We start from the raw sequence: 15,403 nt of genomic DNA, 5'->3' as shown, positions 1-15,403 counted from the left end.
CCTAGTTTTCATTGTTTAAGAAACCTACTGGTCATAGTAGCTTGTTGTCTCAAAATTTTGTACAGTTTAATGATAAATTGTAGTGGATGTTGCTAGTACAAAAATTTTTGTGTTCTAAACTAAGTGCATGCTTTAAAATGTAGATGAAAATGAAACCACTGCTTAGAAAGTGTTAGCACTTGGCTTTCTGAAGTAAATCATATAAAACTTTTTGGAATTTTTGTTTTTGTTTGAGTATAAAGTGATGAGGCTTTGACATGTGAACTCAACCAGTTTTTTTTTTTAAACAAGAATGTGATAAAATACATGCCTCTCCTCTATTTGACCACTAGATGTCAGAAGTACTACAGGAGTCTGGGAGGTTACTAGGGGCCTTGTGGAAATTCAACATCGAATGCTAGACCTTCACATATTTCACTGTTTCCAAACGACAGATGCCAGAAAAAATTTGATACAGTGTGATATATAGAAGCAAGGTACAACTGGAATAATGAAATTTCAAAAATAAGTGTTTTTAAAGGCTGATTCTAAAAGTTCTGTTGGGTATTGTAAATGCCTCAGGTGCGCTTGATACTGCTGTTACATTCCTGGCATTTGGGTCTACTTTTTATGGAAAGATGGATTGAACTTCAATTTAAGAATAGTCAGTAATCCCTCTCAGGACATAGTGTAACAGCTGGTATTTCTGTGTTTTAGCAAATCGATTCCATACAGCAGTCAGTAATACTTGCGGCTAGATTCTGACAAATTCCAAAGCATTTTCAATAAATTTAGCCAAAGAAAATAGCATAATCACTGCAAAAATGTAGCCTAATTTGCACATTACCTCCCCCTTCCTTTTACTTTTTCCCAGCAAAATATTAAGAATTTTACTTGTTAAAGATTTCATCAGGCCATTTCTTTTTCATGAATGTATATGTAGGTTCTGGGAGGACTAACTATGCTTAAATAGTAAGACTTTGAAAATTTTAATATTGAGTGTTTTACTTTGAAATTTAAAAAAAGAATGACATCTAGACCTTTTAATATATGGAGTTCGTGTGGGTCAGCCAAACTGCAGCTCAGAAAATTTTTCTTATTGAAACTTACCCTCTTAATTAGTTATTATAATGGAATAAAACATTTTTTTGAAAAAGCTGCTTGCATCAGATCATTTTATTTCATTTGATAAAACCTTAAGTTTCTGTATAAAAGGAAGGCTAATAATGTATGTGACTAATATAAGTTCTTGAACTTGAGAAGATGAGTGGAGATTGACAGTGAAACTGTCTTCCAAATGGAGATTGGCTGTTTGTCTGTCTGAATTAGAGCGCTTTTTCTTTTTAAAAATTAAAACCCCGTTACAACAAATCTTACCTCTTCTTATCCAATGCATTGTATGCTGTTGGTGGAATTGAATGGGTTATTTTGTCTCTTGTTTCTAACTCTCCTAGACCTTGAATTCTAAGAAAATCCTTCTTAAAATGAATTAGTCATTTTATATTTGTATGACAACGGAATTAACTGTGGTGTGAAGATAGTGTTGCTTTTTAATATTAACCTGGAGAACATGTTAAGAAATTCAGTCATTTAATAAAGTCTGTTTTGTTGTTTCTTCTCATTTTAAAAAAAGAGTGTTTAAGTTGATGAAGCTCATGGCGCTTGTCTCTCTGTCCCTATTTCATGTTCATTGTACTTTATTGTCTGTTTATTAGGCCAGTTTTTGTAATTTGATAAAATTAAAATTATTGTAGCTATTTGACAGTTTATTCCATGGTAGATTTTGCTAGACTAACTTTTCACTTTGACAGACATTTAAATGATTCCTTTCTCTCCCTCTCTCCTCCGATTTCTCAGTAGAGCTAAATTGGAAACTTAAAATTGGAAGGTTTTTACCCTATTCTCTAAATTTGGTAGGCTTTATTTTGTAATATAATTAACTGAAAAGTATAGAAGAGTGTATTAGTGGACCAAATGTTAAATTTTAGTGAAATGTTTATACCACATTTGTATTAATCTTTTGTGTAAAAACTTTTTTTATCTGCTTTTAGTAATATAAACTTATATTGAAAATAAACTTTTAATGTGAACTCTACTGATAGAAGAGAAAGCAATTTGAATATTGTAATAAATATGACAAGAATATTTAAGTGTGTACACACACACACACACACACACACCAGTTGCCTGTCTGATTTTTTGTAAATATAAAAGTTTTGTGTGATCCATTATTGGGACACGATGATTTAATTTGAACCACCTGGTAACTCTTAAGTGTTAGGTCACTGTCAGTCTTAATTTAGAATCTTTAAAACTTCCTTTTCATTCTTTTTATGTGAAAACTTTTGGATGTATGTCATAATTTAAAATTATATATTTAAGCTACTTTTGTAGTGGTTATATAAATGATAATAATGAAATTTATAATACAGAGTGTCTCAAAAGTCTTAATGCAGTTTTAAGCCAGCACTGAGACTTTTAGGACACTCTGTACAAATGGTTTTCTAAGTTACTTTAAAAGTATAGTTTATAATTTAATCTACTCATTTTAAATGCTTTAAATGTTAAGGGAGGGTGTAGCAATAAGTTAAGTTTAACATAAGTTAAACAAATCTTCAACTTAATAACTTATTAGTTATATAAAAAGGGTACAAATTTTAAAAAATTAAGTGTAGGCCACTGACTCTATTTTCTGTCTCTTCTGCTTCTAGAAATGTGACCTTTTGGGATTCATGGTAACTGAAGGAAAGACATTTTTACAATAGTATTTTAGCATTTGGTCAAAGAATTCATTCAAATTTTTCATCTAGCCCTCATCCCTCCCTGAAGTGTCTCACATCCAACTACTTTCATCAGCTCCTAACTACTTGCTTCTGCCCTTCCCCTGCAGGAAAATACTTAAAATTTTAATTTAATTTAAGGGTATTTTTTTTTATTAAGGAAAGGGCTTTCATATTTTGCTTTTAAATTTGAAAAATCTAATGTCAGTCAAAAAACGTCTCAGTTGAATGTTGTCACTAAGACAGCATTTCTCGTGAATTGTGATCCCTTCATTCTGTTAATTTGAAATAAGAATTTTTACTACATGGTTTTATACTCTTTAGATTTTACAAAATCTGTTTCTGTCCCTTCTAGGGAAGACTTACAAATTGGAAGATTATTTTTAGACAACGTAGCCACAAGCGATTTAACTGAAATTACTTCTTTGCAAGTGGAAAGAATTTCATCATTTTGGTAGAAACTGCAGAATAAATCATGCCAGCTTTATCAGCAGGATCTGGAAGTGACACAGGTATGTGAACCTTCGCTATAAGAATTGATAACTCTGTAATAAAGAATATCGTTTATGTAGATAAGCATTTAGATTATTTAACGTTAGATAAACATTAAATTGTTAGATTTGTAAAAAACAAAACAAAACAAAAACAAAAGCACTAAAGATAGGTTTGTGGACCAAAATGCTTTTAGCTTGTAATTTTTTGTAATTTCCATTCATATCTTTAATGAAATTTTAAAAATATATTACAGTTGGGAAGTTTTTTACTTTGTCCTCTAAATTTGGCAGGTTAGTTTAGTTTTGTTTTTTTTAATACTATAATTTAGCAGCTTTCTTTTTATATAGAAGAAATCAGTAGTGGACCAAGCGTTAAATTTTAGTAAAGCAATACTACCTTTCTATTAATCTTTGGTAAAACTTTTTATACTTGCTTTTAGCAAGATAAGCTTATGTTGAAAATTATCTTTAAGAATGAATTCTGAGTTTGTGTATGTCCTTCATACACAAATGTCACTGATCCATTGTCACTAGTGTATACATATTTTTTAAAAAGTGATGATGACTTACTCTGAGCCATCTGCCTCCTGTCTTGCCTTTATGAATAATGACATGTATTTAGCTGGGTGGAATTAGTACTGGCTGTGCTTTTTGTCTGCCTCGTGTTGAATATACATTTTAGTCCTTTTACCAAACAACTGAGGTAACTATTTTAGAATGGAAAGTTAATAACTTTACATCTCAGTTGCACCCCTCTCGCCCCCCATTTAATGTTATTGTGTTTTTGGCATTAATCTTTTTAATAATATCTGCATTGTTATTTGCTTTTTAAAAAATGCTTTGTTGCCTTTCTTCTATTCTTGGCCTATTTTTTTTTCTTTCAATTTGAATAGCTATTCTGTTGAAGGTCTTGTGGGTCAGGTAAGGATTTTGCTGGAATTATGGCTGTCAGTTTAAATATTATAAAAATTCATTTGTAGTATCTCAGATACATTTGACCCCAGGAGTTAGCTCTCTTCTGAAATTCCCTGTCCTTTTAGTATTCCTTTTATTCACATTTTGGTTTAGTAGTGTAATGGATAAGCAAATTCCATTGCATTTTTGAAAATATTTGATTGATTGAACCACAACACAAGTTTGTAATGAAAATCAGTTTTATATCTCATTATGCAACCAAGGAATTCATTCTTGTAGTTGAGTATGCACTCTTACTACTTAAAAATAACTTTTAGGTCATTATTAAAATGGAGCCCAACTAGTACTCCCATTGGTGAGTTCCTCTTACAACCTCCATTTTGAGGAATGGTCCAGATCAGCTACACTTCATTCTCTGTATTTGGTCACCATGCTTCAGCAGCCTTCCCATGTGGACTTGTCACAACACTCCTCCCCTCCATTTTCAACTCCATTTTATGTATTGTCTTTCTCTGTTGGAGTGTAAGCTCCTTGAGTGCAGGGACTATTTTTCTTTTTGCTTGTGTTTATATAACCCCAGCACTTAGCACTATGCTTGGCACATAATAAATGCTTAACAAATGCTTCTTAACTTGACTATGGAGTCTGGTTCTTGCTCCAGACTTGCTTATGAGATATAGGAAGTAAAAATTATTTTACTGCTTTAATAATAGGATAGAATTCTAATTCCAAAAGACAGGATTGACCTGTTGAGTGGTATCTTTAGGTATGGATTTTTTGATTATAGGTTGTTTTCCTACTTTTGTAGGTGTCTTATGATGAAAAAAATATAATTTGGTAGTAATTACAGCAATGTCCAAATGTTTCCTAATATTGCTATAAGGGCAACAGCTTGGGCACTACCCTAACCTCATCTCTCAGATTTCTCTTCCCACTACCTCTCTTCAACAATACTGGTACAAGGTTTCATAACTTTCACTCTGGACAGAGATTCTCAACAATTTTTGTGTCATGTACCCTTTTGGCAGTCTAGTTAAGCCTATGGAACTGGTTGCAGATATATTTAAATATATGAAATAAAATATATTGGATAATAAAGGAAACGGGTGTTAGGGTTAGTGGGGAGAAAAGAGGTGTCGGAAATATGGTGGTGGTATGGTCAACAATCCATAAAACAGTGGATGGGTGTAGGTGATTATGGGGAAAGAATCAAAATTTGTTCAAATCTGTATACTTGAGGGGATGGCAGGTGCCATCATTATAAATATTTTTAATTATGCCTCAGCAATAGTTCTTGAATATTTCTCCTCCACAATACACCTCCATAATCTCTGATACCTGCTTAGTCTATGACTTCTTTGTTGGAGTGCCACAATAGCTTCAAACACTTTCTTTACATCTTGACTCCCTCTTCTCTAATCTTTCCCACCAGAATTAACTTCTTGATAGACATTTTTAATCATGTCACTCTCATGCTCAGAAACTTTCAGTTACTCTCCATTGTTTAAAAATAAAGTCCAAAGTCCTTAGCTTAGAATTTAAGCCTCTTTATAACCTGATTAGCTGTGATATGCAATTAGATGGACCACCTATAGCTTTTGTCCATCAGTATACACTTAAGTATCTCTAACTGATAACTGCAAATAGTCAATGACTTGTGTCCCTAATTGAATAGGAAAGCAAGCTGTTTTACCTTTGAGAAATTGGAAACTTCTTGCAGTGATACCATATTTCTTTTTTTTCTTTTCTTTTTTTTTTAGGCACTTGGGGTTAAGTGACTTGGGTCACACAGCTAGTTAAGTGTCAAGTGTTTGGTCAGAGGCTGGATTTGAACTGACTTCAGGGCCGGAGCTCTATCCACTGAGCCACCTAGCTGCCCCATCCATATTTCTTTTTAAAAAAGACCTCTCTTTTTTAGTAACAGTATTCTGTTGTTGTTGCTGTGTCATGGAACATTACAGGCTCCAAAGCAATTAAAAATGAGTGTCATCCATAGTGTAATGGAGAGATTCGTGGTGGGTGTGAGGAGAGTATAAGACATTATAAAAAATTTTTTGAAGGACAATTGCAGTAGAAGATGCCATCAATGAAATGAGAGTGAAAAAGATGATATGGTAAAGTTGCGAGAATGAAGGAAACTTTGAGAAAGTGAGGAAAGCCCCCAGCACATTAGGTAACATTTTGTGGTGAATTTATGAGAGGACCTAGAAAGAGTCATGTAGGATTGTTGTCATGTCTAACTCTTCATGACCCCAAGTCCCTTCTGTCCCCCCACTGTCTTTTGAAGTCTGTCCAAGTTCGTGTTTCTGTGACACTGTCTATCCATGTCATCTTCTGCCATCCCCTTTTCCTTTTGCCTTCAGTCTTTCTCAACATCAGGGTCTTTTCCATTGAGTCCCATCTTCTCATCATGTGGCCAAAGTATTTAAACTATAGTTTCAGTATTTGGCCTTCCAGTGAATAGCTTGGATTAATTTCTTTAAGTATTGACTGGCTTGACCTCTTTGGTGTCCAAGGGACTCTCAAAAGTCTTCTTCAGCACTACAATTCAAAAGCATTGATTCTGTGGTGCTCAGCTTTCCTTATAGTCCACCTGTCACAGCCACACATTGCTACTGGAAAAATCACAGCTTTGATTATGTGAACCTTTGTTGTCAAGGTGATGTTTCTACTTTTTAGTATGCTGTCCAGATTCGCCATAGCTTTCCTTCCAAGGAGCAAGCATTTTTAAAAGAAATTCATGGCTATAGTCACCATCAGTAGTGGTCTTTAAGCCCAGAAATATAAATCTGACACTACTTTTATTTCTTCTCCTTCCATTTGCCAGGAAATGCATGATCTTAATTTTTTTTTAATGTTAAGCTTCAAGCCAGCTTTTACATTCTCTTTCACTCCTATCAAGATGGTTGTAGTATGCAATAATGGAGGAAACACCAAAATTAATAAACTCCTAAATACCTCTGAGTATTTAAATAAGCCACCTTTTCAGTCTTTAAACTGTTTTATTTCCTTCTTCATTCACATTATCTTTTTTTCCTCACCTCCTATCCCTCTTACACCTCCTCCTGCTCCAGAACTCATCCTGGTTGGGAGACTTCCCCCCATTCGGATTGTTCTCCCCCTTTGGATTTTCCTCTAACCTGGGCTACTTGACTGCTTGCAGGACTTAGATGAGATGGGAATCAACAACTTCATTTCATTCCTATGAGATGAAAGACTACCAAACTTTTCCATGTTTTCTGTCTCCTAAAATCCTCTTGGCCTTACCACCTGCCCTACCGTTATGCCCTAAAGTCCCTTGCACCATTATCTGAATTCTTTATGTGACTTAAGACCTTGGGCATTGCTGTCTGCCCCCACTACTAAACCTTTAAGACCTCTGGGCCTTTCACTCTGTCCTAAAGCTGAACTTTCTTTTATATATTTTGTATTTACAGTATATTGTGTATTTTGTATGTTCCTTGAGAATAGGGACTGGCAGTTCACTATTTTTCTTTCCTGAGTGCTTAGCACAGTGCTTGACCCATAGTAAGCTCTTAATAGATACTTTGTCACTCAGTCATATAGTGAAGGGAACTAAATCAGCTCTAAGATTTCTTAAAAATTCTAGAATTCTCTACTTGGGGAGGAAAAAAAAATGCCAGCTTTGAGAAAGTGATGGGAAAAATAAACCTTGTATCTTGATGTTAGATTGGACCTTGGCAGTCACTTCTTCTAACCTCCCACTCAATTTATGAATGCTTTCTACAGTTTTGGTGTCGAACTCAAATAGAAATGGAAACCACTAAACCATACGTAAGGACACTTGTGGGCCATATGTTAACTTAGAAAACCATATATAAACATTATTTGTTCTGTTGTATTTTTAATTATTTTGTTAAGTATTTCCCAGTTACATTTTAATCTGGTGGTCACACTCAGTAGCAATTGTGTGTTTGATACCTCCATTCCATAGTATTCTTGATTTTTGTCTAGTCTATTTATATATTTCTAGAATGGGAACCCAGGCACTCATAAGGGAAGGTGAGATGTTGCTGAATATTATTGAACAGATTTAGGTGTTAGAGGTTCTCTTCATATCTTTAGGCCATTAATTCTGTTTCTGAATTTGTGGAGCGTGCTCTATCTTTTGGTTTGTACATTTTAAAATATTTTGTAATGATAACTATCATATCTTCTCTAAGCTAAATAACTTTCATTTTTCTGAACTCTTGTTTGACGTAATTTCCAGACTTTTTACCCTTCTCTGGACTTCATCGGGTTGTCCCTCTTAAAATGTAGTGTTCAGAACTGATGGATACTATAAATGAAGAATTATGTACCAGAAAAGCTATATATAATTCCACATATAGGAGACAAGGTACCTGAACTTATTCTGGATCAAAAATTTTTAACCTGTTTTGAAAAAAATATTTATATGTATATGTATGTGTGTGTGTTTAAATAAATGTATATAAACAATTTGATACTATGATGTTTGAAAATTGTCAGTATTTTCCATGTACTCTACTACTCCCTACTCACCAAATGCCCAAGGGAGAAATTCTGTATGCCTTAGCCTGTTCTTGAAAGTAGGCTACAATATGACTTCAACCTGTTGTTCCATCCCTATTTCCTATTAGTTCTTTATGTGAAATCTTTATCCCAGCTAGGTTGTTCTCCTGGACGTACTACATATTGTCTCCTCTGTTTTAACTTATTCCATTCTCCCTTTCAACAATGCCTTTACTATATATAGCCTTCCATTTACTCAAATATTATTCCTTTTTCCAGTTATAGCTCAAATCCCAATTTCTCAAAGAAGTTTTTCTTGATGACCTCTTCCTTAGACTGATGTAACATTTTCTGTACCAGGGTTGTGGAACCTGTGGCCTCGAGGCCACATGTGGCCCTCCAGGTCTTCAAGTGCGGTGCTTTCACTGAATCCAAACTTCATAGAATAAATCCCCTTAATAAAAGCATTTATTCTGTAAAACTTGGACTCTGTCAAAAGGCTGCTCCCAAGGATCTAGACGGCCACATGTGACCTTGAGGTCACAGGTTCCCCACCCTTTTTCTGTACCATTCATTTGGCACTTATTTGTTAATGCTTTATATTGCTAGTTTTCTTTTTTCCATGTGTCTTTAACTTTTGAGATCCTTAAGAATGAAGTCTGAATTTTATGTTTCTTTGTTTTCCCTGTAGTGCTTAGCATGTTGTAGATATTTGGTTTGAGGTAGAGGAAGAAATAGGGCAGCTAGATGGTGCAGTAGTTAAAAGTGCTGGGCTGGGAGTCAGGAAGACTCATCTTCATGAGTTCAAATCCAGCCTCAGACATTTAATACCTCCTGGTATTAATGGGTTCCCATTCTAGAAATATATAAATAGACTGGACAAAAAATCAAGAATACTGTAGAATGGAGGTATCAAATGTGATCTTGGACAAGTCACTTCACTTTCTTTGCCTTAGTTTTCTCTTCTGTAAAATGAGCTGGAGAAGGAAACAGCAAACCACTACACTATCTTCACTGAGAAAACCTCAAATGAGGTCACACAGAGTTGGACATGACTAAAATGACTGAACAACAATAACAAAGAGGAGGGAATAAGCTGAGTTGCATTACAGTGATGAAAATGGTGAGAGGTGGTAGAAGATAAGTAGTGATGGTAGAACAGGTCATAACTATGATAATTTTCCACTAGGCTTTGCACTGAAAATATAAGATGGGGTATCTCTTCTTTATTCATTCTATGCTTTAAAAATACTACATCAGTAGTGGCGTATTTTTATATGGCAACCAGCATATTTTTAAAAAGTCATTGGGATTTTTCTCCCCTAGATTTGATAATTAGAGTGATTTGTGTGGTGGGAATTTCCTATCAGCTAATAGCAGAGAAGACTCAATTGTGGCTTTGGCCTGGATCTTCAGCTTTCTCATTCATTTGCTAATTTCCAGACTTTGAATTTTTTTTTGTTTGGAATTTTTTTTGGGGGGAGTTATTATGACTGCTTTTGGGAAAGAACCACCGACTTTTTGGCAGGATGGTATACTTTTTTGGTACCCATTTGTGCTGAGTCAACAGTCAATATCTGCTAAATCTAGTGAGATATGAATATAGAAATTACTGATATATTCCTCTAACTTGATGTGGCTAGAATCAACTAGCTTCTCATTTTGTGAAGTCCAAATGCTAAATCCTTGCATAATTTGTTTTTGTTCCTTTTTCTCTTTCTTTGGAGTACATTGTAATTAATTGGTCCGTACTAGAATTTCTAAGGGCTCCATTTGAAATTGAGTACTGACATACTTTTTTAAGAAAAAGGTTTTATTCTATGCCCAAAGGGATATAAAAATGTGTATACTCTTTGACCCAGAAGTACCACTTCTAGGGCTGTATCCCAAAGAGATCATACAAATGGGAAAAGGATCCTCATGTACAAAAATACTTATAGCAGTTTTTTCTGTGGTGGCAAAGAACTGGAAATTGAGGGGATGCCCATCAATTGAAGAATGACTGAGCAAGTTGGCTGTGAATGTAATGGAATACTATTGTACTATGAGAAAAGATGAGCAGGTGGACTTCAGAAAGGCTTGTATGGGTTGATGCTGAGTGAAGTGAGCAGAACCAGGAGAACATTGTATACAGTAACAGCCACATTGTGCAATGACTAACTTTGATAGACTTAGCTCTTCTCAGCAATGCAAGGATCTAGGACTCATGATGAAAAATTCTATCCACATCCAGAGAAAGAACTATGGAGTCTGAATGCAGATCAAAGCATACTCTTTGCTCTTTTTTTCTCTTCTGTTTTGTTTTGTTTCTTCTTTTCGTGGTTCTTCTTATTGGTCCTAATTCTTCTTTACAACATGACTAATGTGAAAATATGTTTAATAGGAATGTATATGTAAAGCCTATATCAGATTGCATGCCATCTTGGGGAGAGGGGGGAGGAGAGGGAGGAGGAGTAAATTTAAAACTCAAAATCTTATGGAAGTGAATGTTGAAAACTGAAAATAAATAAATTAATCTGAAAAAAAAGAAAAAGTTTTTTTATATTACAAACATTTACAAATTACTCTCACTTTTTGAGAGGACTCTTACTAAAAAGTAAAATTAACAATAAAGTGCATGCAACATTCCACATCTGTATCCCTTCTACCTTTGAATTTAAAAAAAAAAAAGAGCAGAAATCTGCTTTTTCCCCTGCCCACATTTCACCCCATTGGGGAAAAGAAGAAACAAATTTCTTATAACAAGTATGAAAAGTCAAGGAAGACATGTATCCTCAGTGGCTGTATACCAAAGTATATTCTGTACCTTAACTCTGTCGCCTCTGTAATTGATAACATGTTTCACAGTTGGTTCACTGGAATTATGAACAGTCATTATATTGATCATAATTCTTATGGCTTTCAGAGTTATTTGTTTTTACATAGTTGATATTATATACATTGTTGTCCTGGTTTTGCTCATTTCCTTATTCATCAGTTTGTAAAAAATTTCTCAAAATTGTTCATTTTCATGATATTGATGTTATAAATTGTTATTCTGGTTTTGCTTCCTTCACATCACATCAATTCATATAATTATTTCCATGTCCTTTAAAAATCTTCTATTTCCTTGTTTTGTATAATAATACTCTTACCACATTCAGCTTAGTCGCCTATTCTCAACTGGTGAATATCCCTTTAGTTTTTAATTTTTTTGCCACCAGAAAAAGAGCTGCTAGAAATATTTTTTGTACATATAGTACCTTTTCCTTTTTCTTTGATCTTGTGTGAGTAGAGGCCTAGCAGTGGTATAGCTGTCCAAAGGACTTATATTGTGTAGTATCATTTTGTGTAGAATTCCACATTGCTTTCCAGAATGGTTTTATCCATTCTTAGGGCCACCAGTAGTTCATTGATCTGTTTTTTCACAGCCCCTCTAACATTTATTATTTTCTGTTTTTGGTTACCTTTGCCACATTGATCAGTCAGTTTCTTTATTCCTTGTTTGATCATGAACTTTATGTGTAGGTAATTTTCCACCATGTTTCTCTAATTAGTTTATGATGTGACATATATGTGTGTGTGTGTGTATACATATATATATATAATATACACGCATGTGTGTGTATATATACATACACACACACACACACACACACACACACACACACCCCTCATATACCTATTTGGAGATTATTTTTTGTATGAAGTGTGAGATATTGATTTAATCTAATTTCCTCCACACTGCTGTCCAATTTTCCAAGGAGTTGTCAAATAACAGGTCCTTATCCCAATAAGGGTCTTTATGTTTAATAAATATTAGGGTATTAGATATATTTACTTATTTATAAATAAGTTGTATACTTAATCTGTTCAATTGATTGAGGTCTTTATTTTTATTTTTTTTGCTAGTACCAAACTGTTTTGAGAATAGTTTGAGATTAGGAACTGCTAGGTCCTATTGATTACATCAGTCAATAAGTATTTAGCCCTTTTTTCTAATAATAGTCATAATGACAATAATAACAAGCATTTATATAGTGCTTTAAGGTTTGCAAAGTGCTTTATATATATTTTCTCTTTTAATTTGCACAGTCACACCATGGTAAGGTAGTAGTTCCTGAGACCATTAAGGGTAGATCAAAAATGTGCTTATCCTTAGCCTCAAAAAGAATGAGGGAAGTTTGATTATATAGTAGGTACCTTGCCTACTTCTTAAAATTGGAAAAGAGATAAATATAATTCACTTGGCCTACTTTAAGCTAAGATTAAGCAATGGAGTCCCTGTATGGAGAAGTGACTTACAGCTGCCTTAGTAGCTCTTATATGTACTTTCTAGGACTAAGCTGCATGAGTCTGCCTTAATGATTTAGGGAATTTCAGTATACATATTGATGCTTCATCAAATATCTAACTTCCCAGTTCCTCCATCTATTCTGTTTTCAAAATCAACTCCTCTCTTCCACCTCAGCTACACGGAGAGATGACCGTATAACCGTGTCATCTATCACATACAGATGTTCTGATTCTACATTCATAAACTCTGAAATTCACTTGTCTGATCATAACTTGTCCTCTACCTTATGACTTCTAACCCTATTATTCATTATAATATTGTCCTCTAATCCTTCTACCCCTCAGTTCTTTCCCAGGCCATCACTTGTACTCCCTACCTTCCCCTTCTTGACCATGTGGCAAAGCACTTCAACTCTACACCTACACTTGAGTCCCTTGTCTCCATATCATATCATATATCTCTCTGTATCAAACTTCAGCCTTGGATTACTCTCACCATCTTCCCCCCCCCTTCACATTACATAATTTCAATAAGACTCTCATTGTAACAAGATAATCCCTTATCCCTAACCTTCCCAATTAATTTTCTATCCCATTCTTACCACTTAACATACTTGCTTCTTCTCAGGGCCCTCATAGCCTGTTTTCCACATATACTGTCACCTGAAGGCTTTGCCTCATACTTCGTTGAAAAATTTGTGACCATTTCTCAAGAGCTCCCTCATTTCACATCACTCAGACATCTCCCCACTCTCCTTTTTCATTTTGGTCTCACATAAAGAGGTGGCTCTTAATACAAACCTTTTCACATGTCTCCTTGATTCTATACTCTTTTTATCTTCTCCAGAATATTGTCCTTCCTGTCATGTCTGATTTCTCTCTGATCTTCAGTTTCACCTTGTGTACTGGTTCCTTAAGTACTACCCTCAAACATTCTTATGTCTCTCCTATCCTTTAAAAATTGACTTGATCCAGCCATCCCTATAAGCTGTAATTCTATATCTCTTCTCCCTTTCATAGCTAAGTTCTTTGAGAACACCTGTGAAAAACAGTGGTGATTCTATTTTTTCTCATTTCACTCATTTCTCAACCACATTGAGTTTGATTTCTGATCTTATCATTTAACTGAAACTGCTCTCTTCTAAGTAACCAGTGCTTTCTTAATTGCCAGATCTCTTGTCCTTTTCTCAATCCTCATCTGTCTTGACCTTTCTGCGCTTTTAAAAAAACATTTTATTTTCCCCCCAATTACATGCAGTTTTTGATACAGTACCACTCTCTCCTCCTGGATTATTTTTCCTCTCTAGGTTTTTGTGACACTTGCTCTCTCCTGATTTTCCCCCTACCTATCTGACTGTTCTTTCTCATCTCCTCTGCTAGATCTTCATTAAGGTTATTTTCCCAACTCTGTCCTGGACCCTTGTCTCCCACAAGACTGGGGTTTCTAAATCCTTTTGTGTCATGGATCCCCTTTGGTCAATAACACATTTATTTTTTCAGTAAACAAACACATATTAAGCATCTGCTTTGTGCCTGGCACTATATGCTAATTAAACCGTGGAGATAGAAATATCAGAAAAGTCCCAGCCCTCAAGGAGTTGACAATCTAATGGAGGAAGACAACACATGAAAGAAGCAGAAAAGTGGAATTAGAGGTAATAGTGAAGAAGGAGGCATGATGTAGTCCAGTCCAAAGGAGAGCAGCCAGGTGGGAAACCTACACTGTTGAAAAGTGGTATATATTAAAGTTTTTTTAAAAAATTTCAGATGTAATTTAGAAAGAAAACATTGGCTTAATTCTTTTGATTATCTGTTGTTGTGACACATCATGTTGCAGAGGACACCTGAGAACTTTGAACTACTGCTCTGAAGGCTTCCAAGTGCTTCATTGCTTCTCCTGTATAATATTCTTCTGCCCTAGCATTATAGGAATAATAAATATTTCCCTATTATTGCCATAGGTTCAGAGGCATTCCATCTGAGAGCATATGAATAAACTTCCTGCCTAGAGGGTAATACAGTGTTTCAGAAGAGAACAATTGATTATAATGGAAGCAGGTCCTTCTAGCTTAGTTGAATATCCTTGCATGGTGTAAGATGTGAGTTCTAGACTGCTTCTAATTAGGGTGAATTGTTACTGTTGTTACTGTTTCGGGTGTTGGTGGAGAGTGTTTAGAAGCATCACAAGGCAAATTGCTGAATTAGAAACATTTTCAGCACTTTGTTCTGTGGTTTTCTCAACTTTTGCCTTCCCAAATTATAAATTGCTATTCTCTTTTTTTGGGAGGGTGGGGTCGGGGTTAGGCAGTTGGGGTTAAGTGACTTACCCAGGGTCACAGAGCTATTAAGTATCAAGTGTCTGAGGCTGGATTTGAATTCAGGAACTCCTGAGTCCAGGGCCGGTGCTCTATTCCCAGCACCACCTATGCTACTTTTTAAAGTGGGGAAAAAAAGGAGATGGCTGTC

The 15,403-nt window shown here is 34.9% G+C and overlaps 1 protein-coding gene across 1 annotated transcript in view; it reads left to right on the top strand.

The window, feature by feature from the left end:
- The window catches only part of MPP7 (MAGUK p55 scaffold protein 7), a 268,281-nt gene that overhangs the window by 56,629 nt on the left and 196,249 nt on the right, over positions 1–15,403 (top strand). Inside the window, exon 2 of the mRNA XM_020990515.2 lies at positions 3,115–3,271. Within this exon, the coding sequence (XP_020846174.1) occupies positions 3,235–3,271 (37 nt within the window). The 5' untranslated portion in view covers positions 3,115–3,234. The remainder of the gene's footprint in view (positions 1–3,114; positions 3,272–15,403) is intronic.

Source organism: Phascolarctos cinereus, unplaced genomic scaffold (assembly GCF_003287225.1).
Source record: "Phascolarctos cinereus isolate Bilbo 61053 unplaced genomic scaffold, phaCin_HiC Scaffold_1;HRSCAF=81, whole genome shotgun sequence".
NCBI lineage: Eukaryota > Metazoa > Chordata > Mammalia > Diprotodontia > Phascolarctidae > Phascolarctos > Phascolarctos cinereus.
The sequence above is the reverse complement of the archived record's forward strand: the minus strand, read 5'-3'. Positions and strand labels throughout refer to the sequence as shown.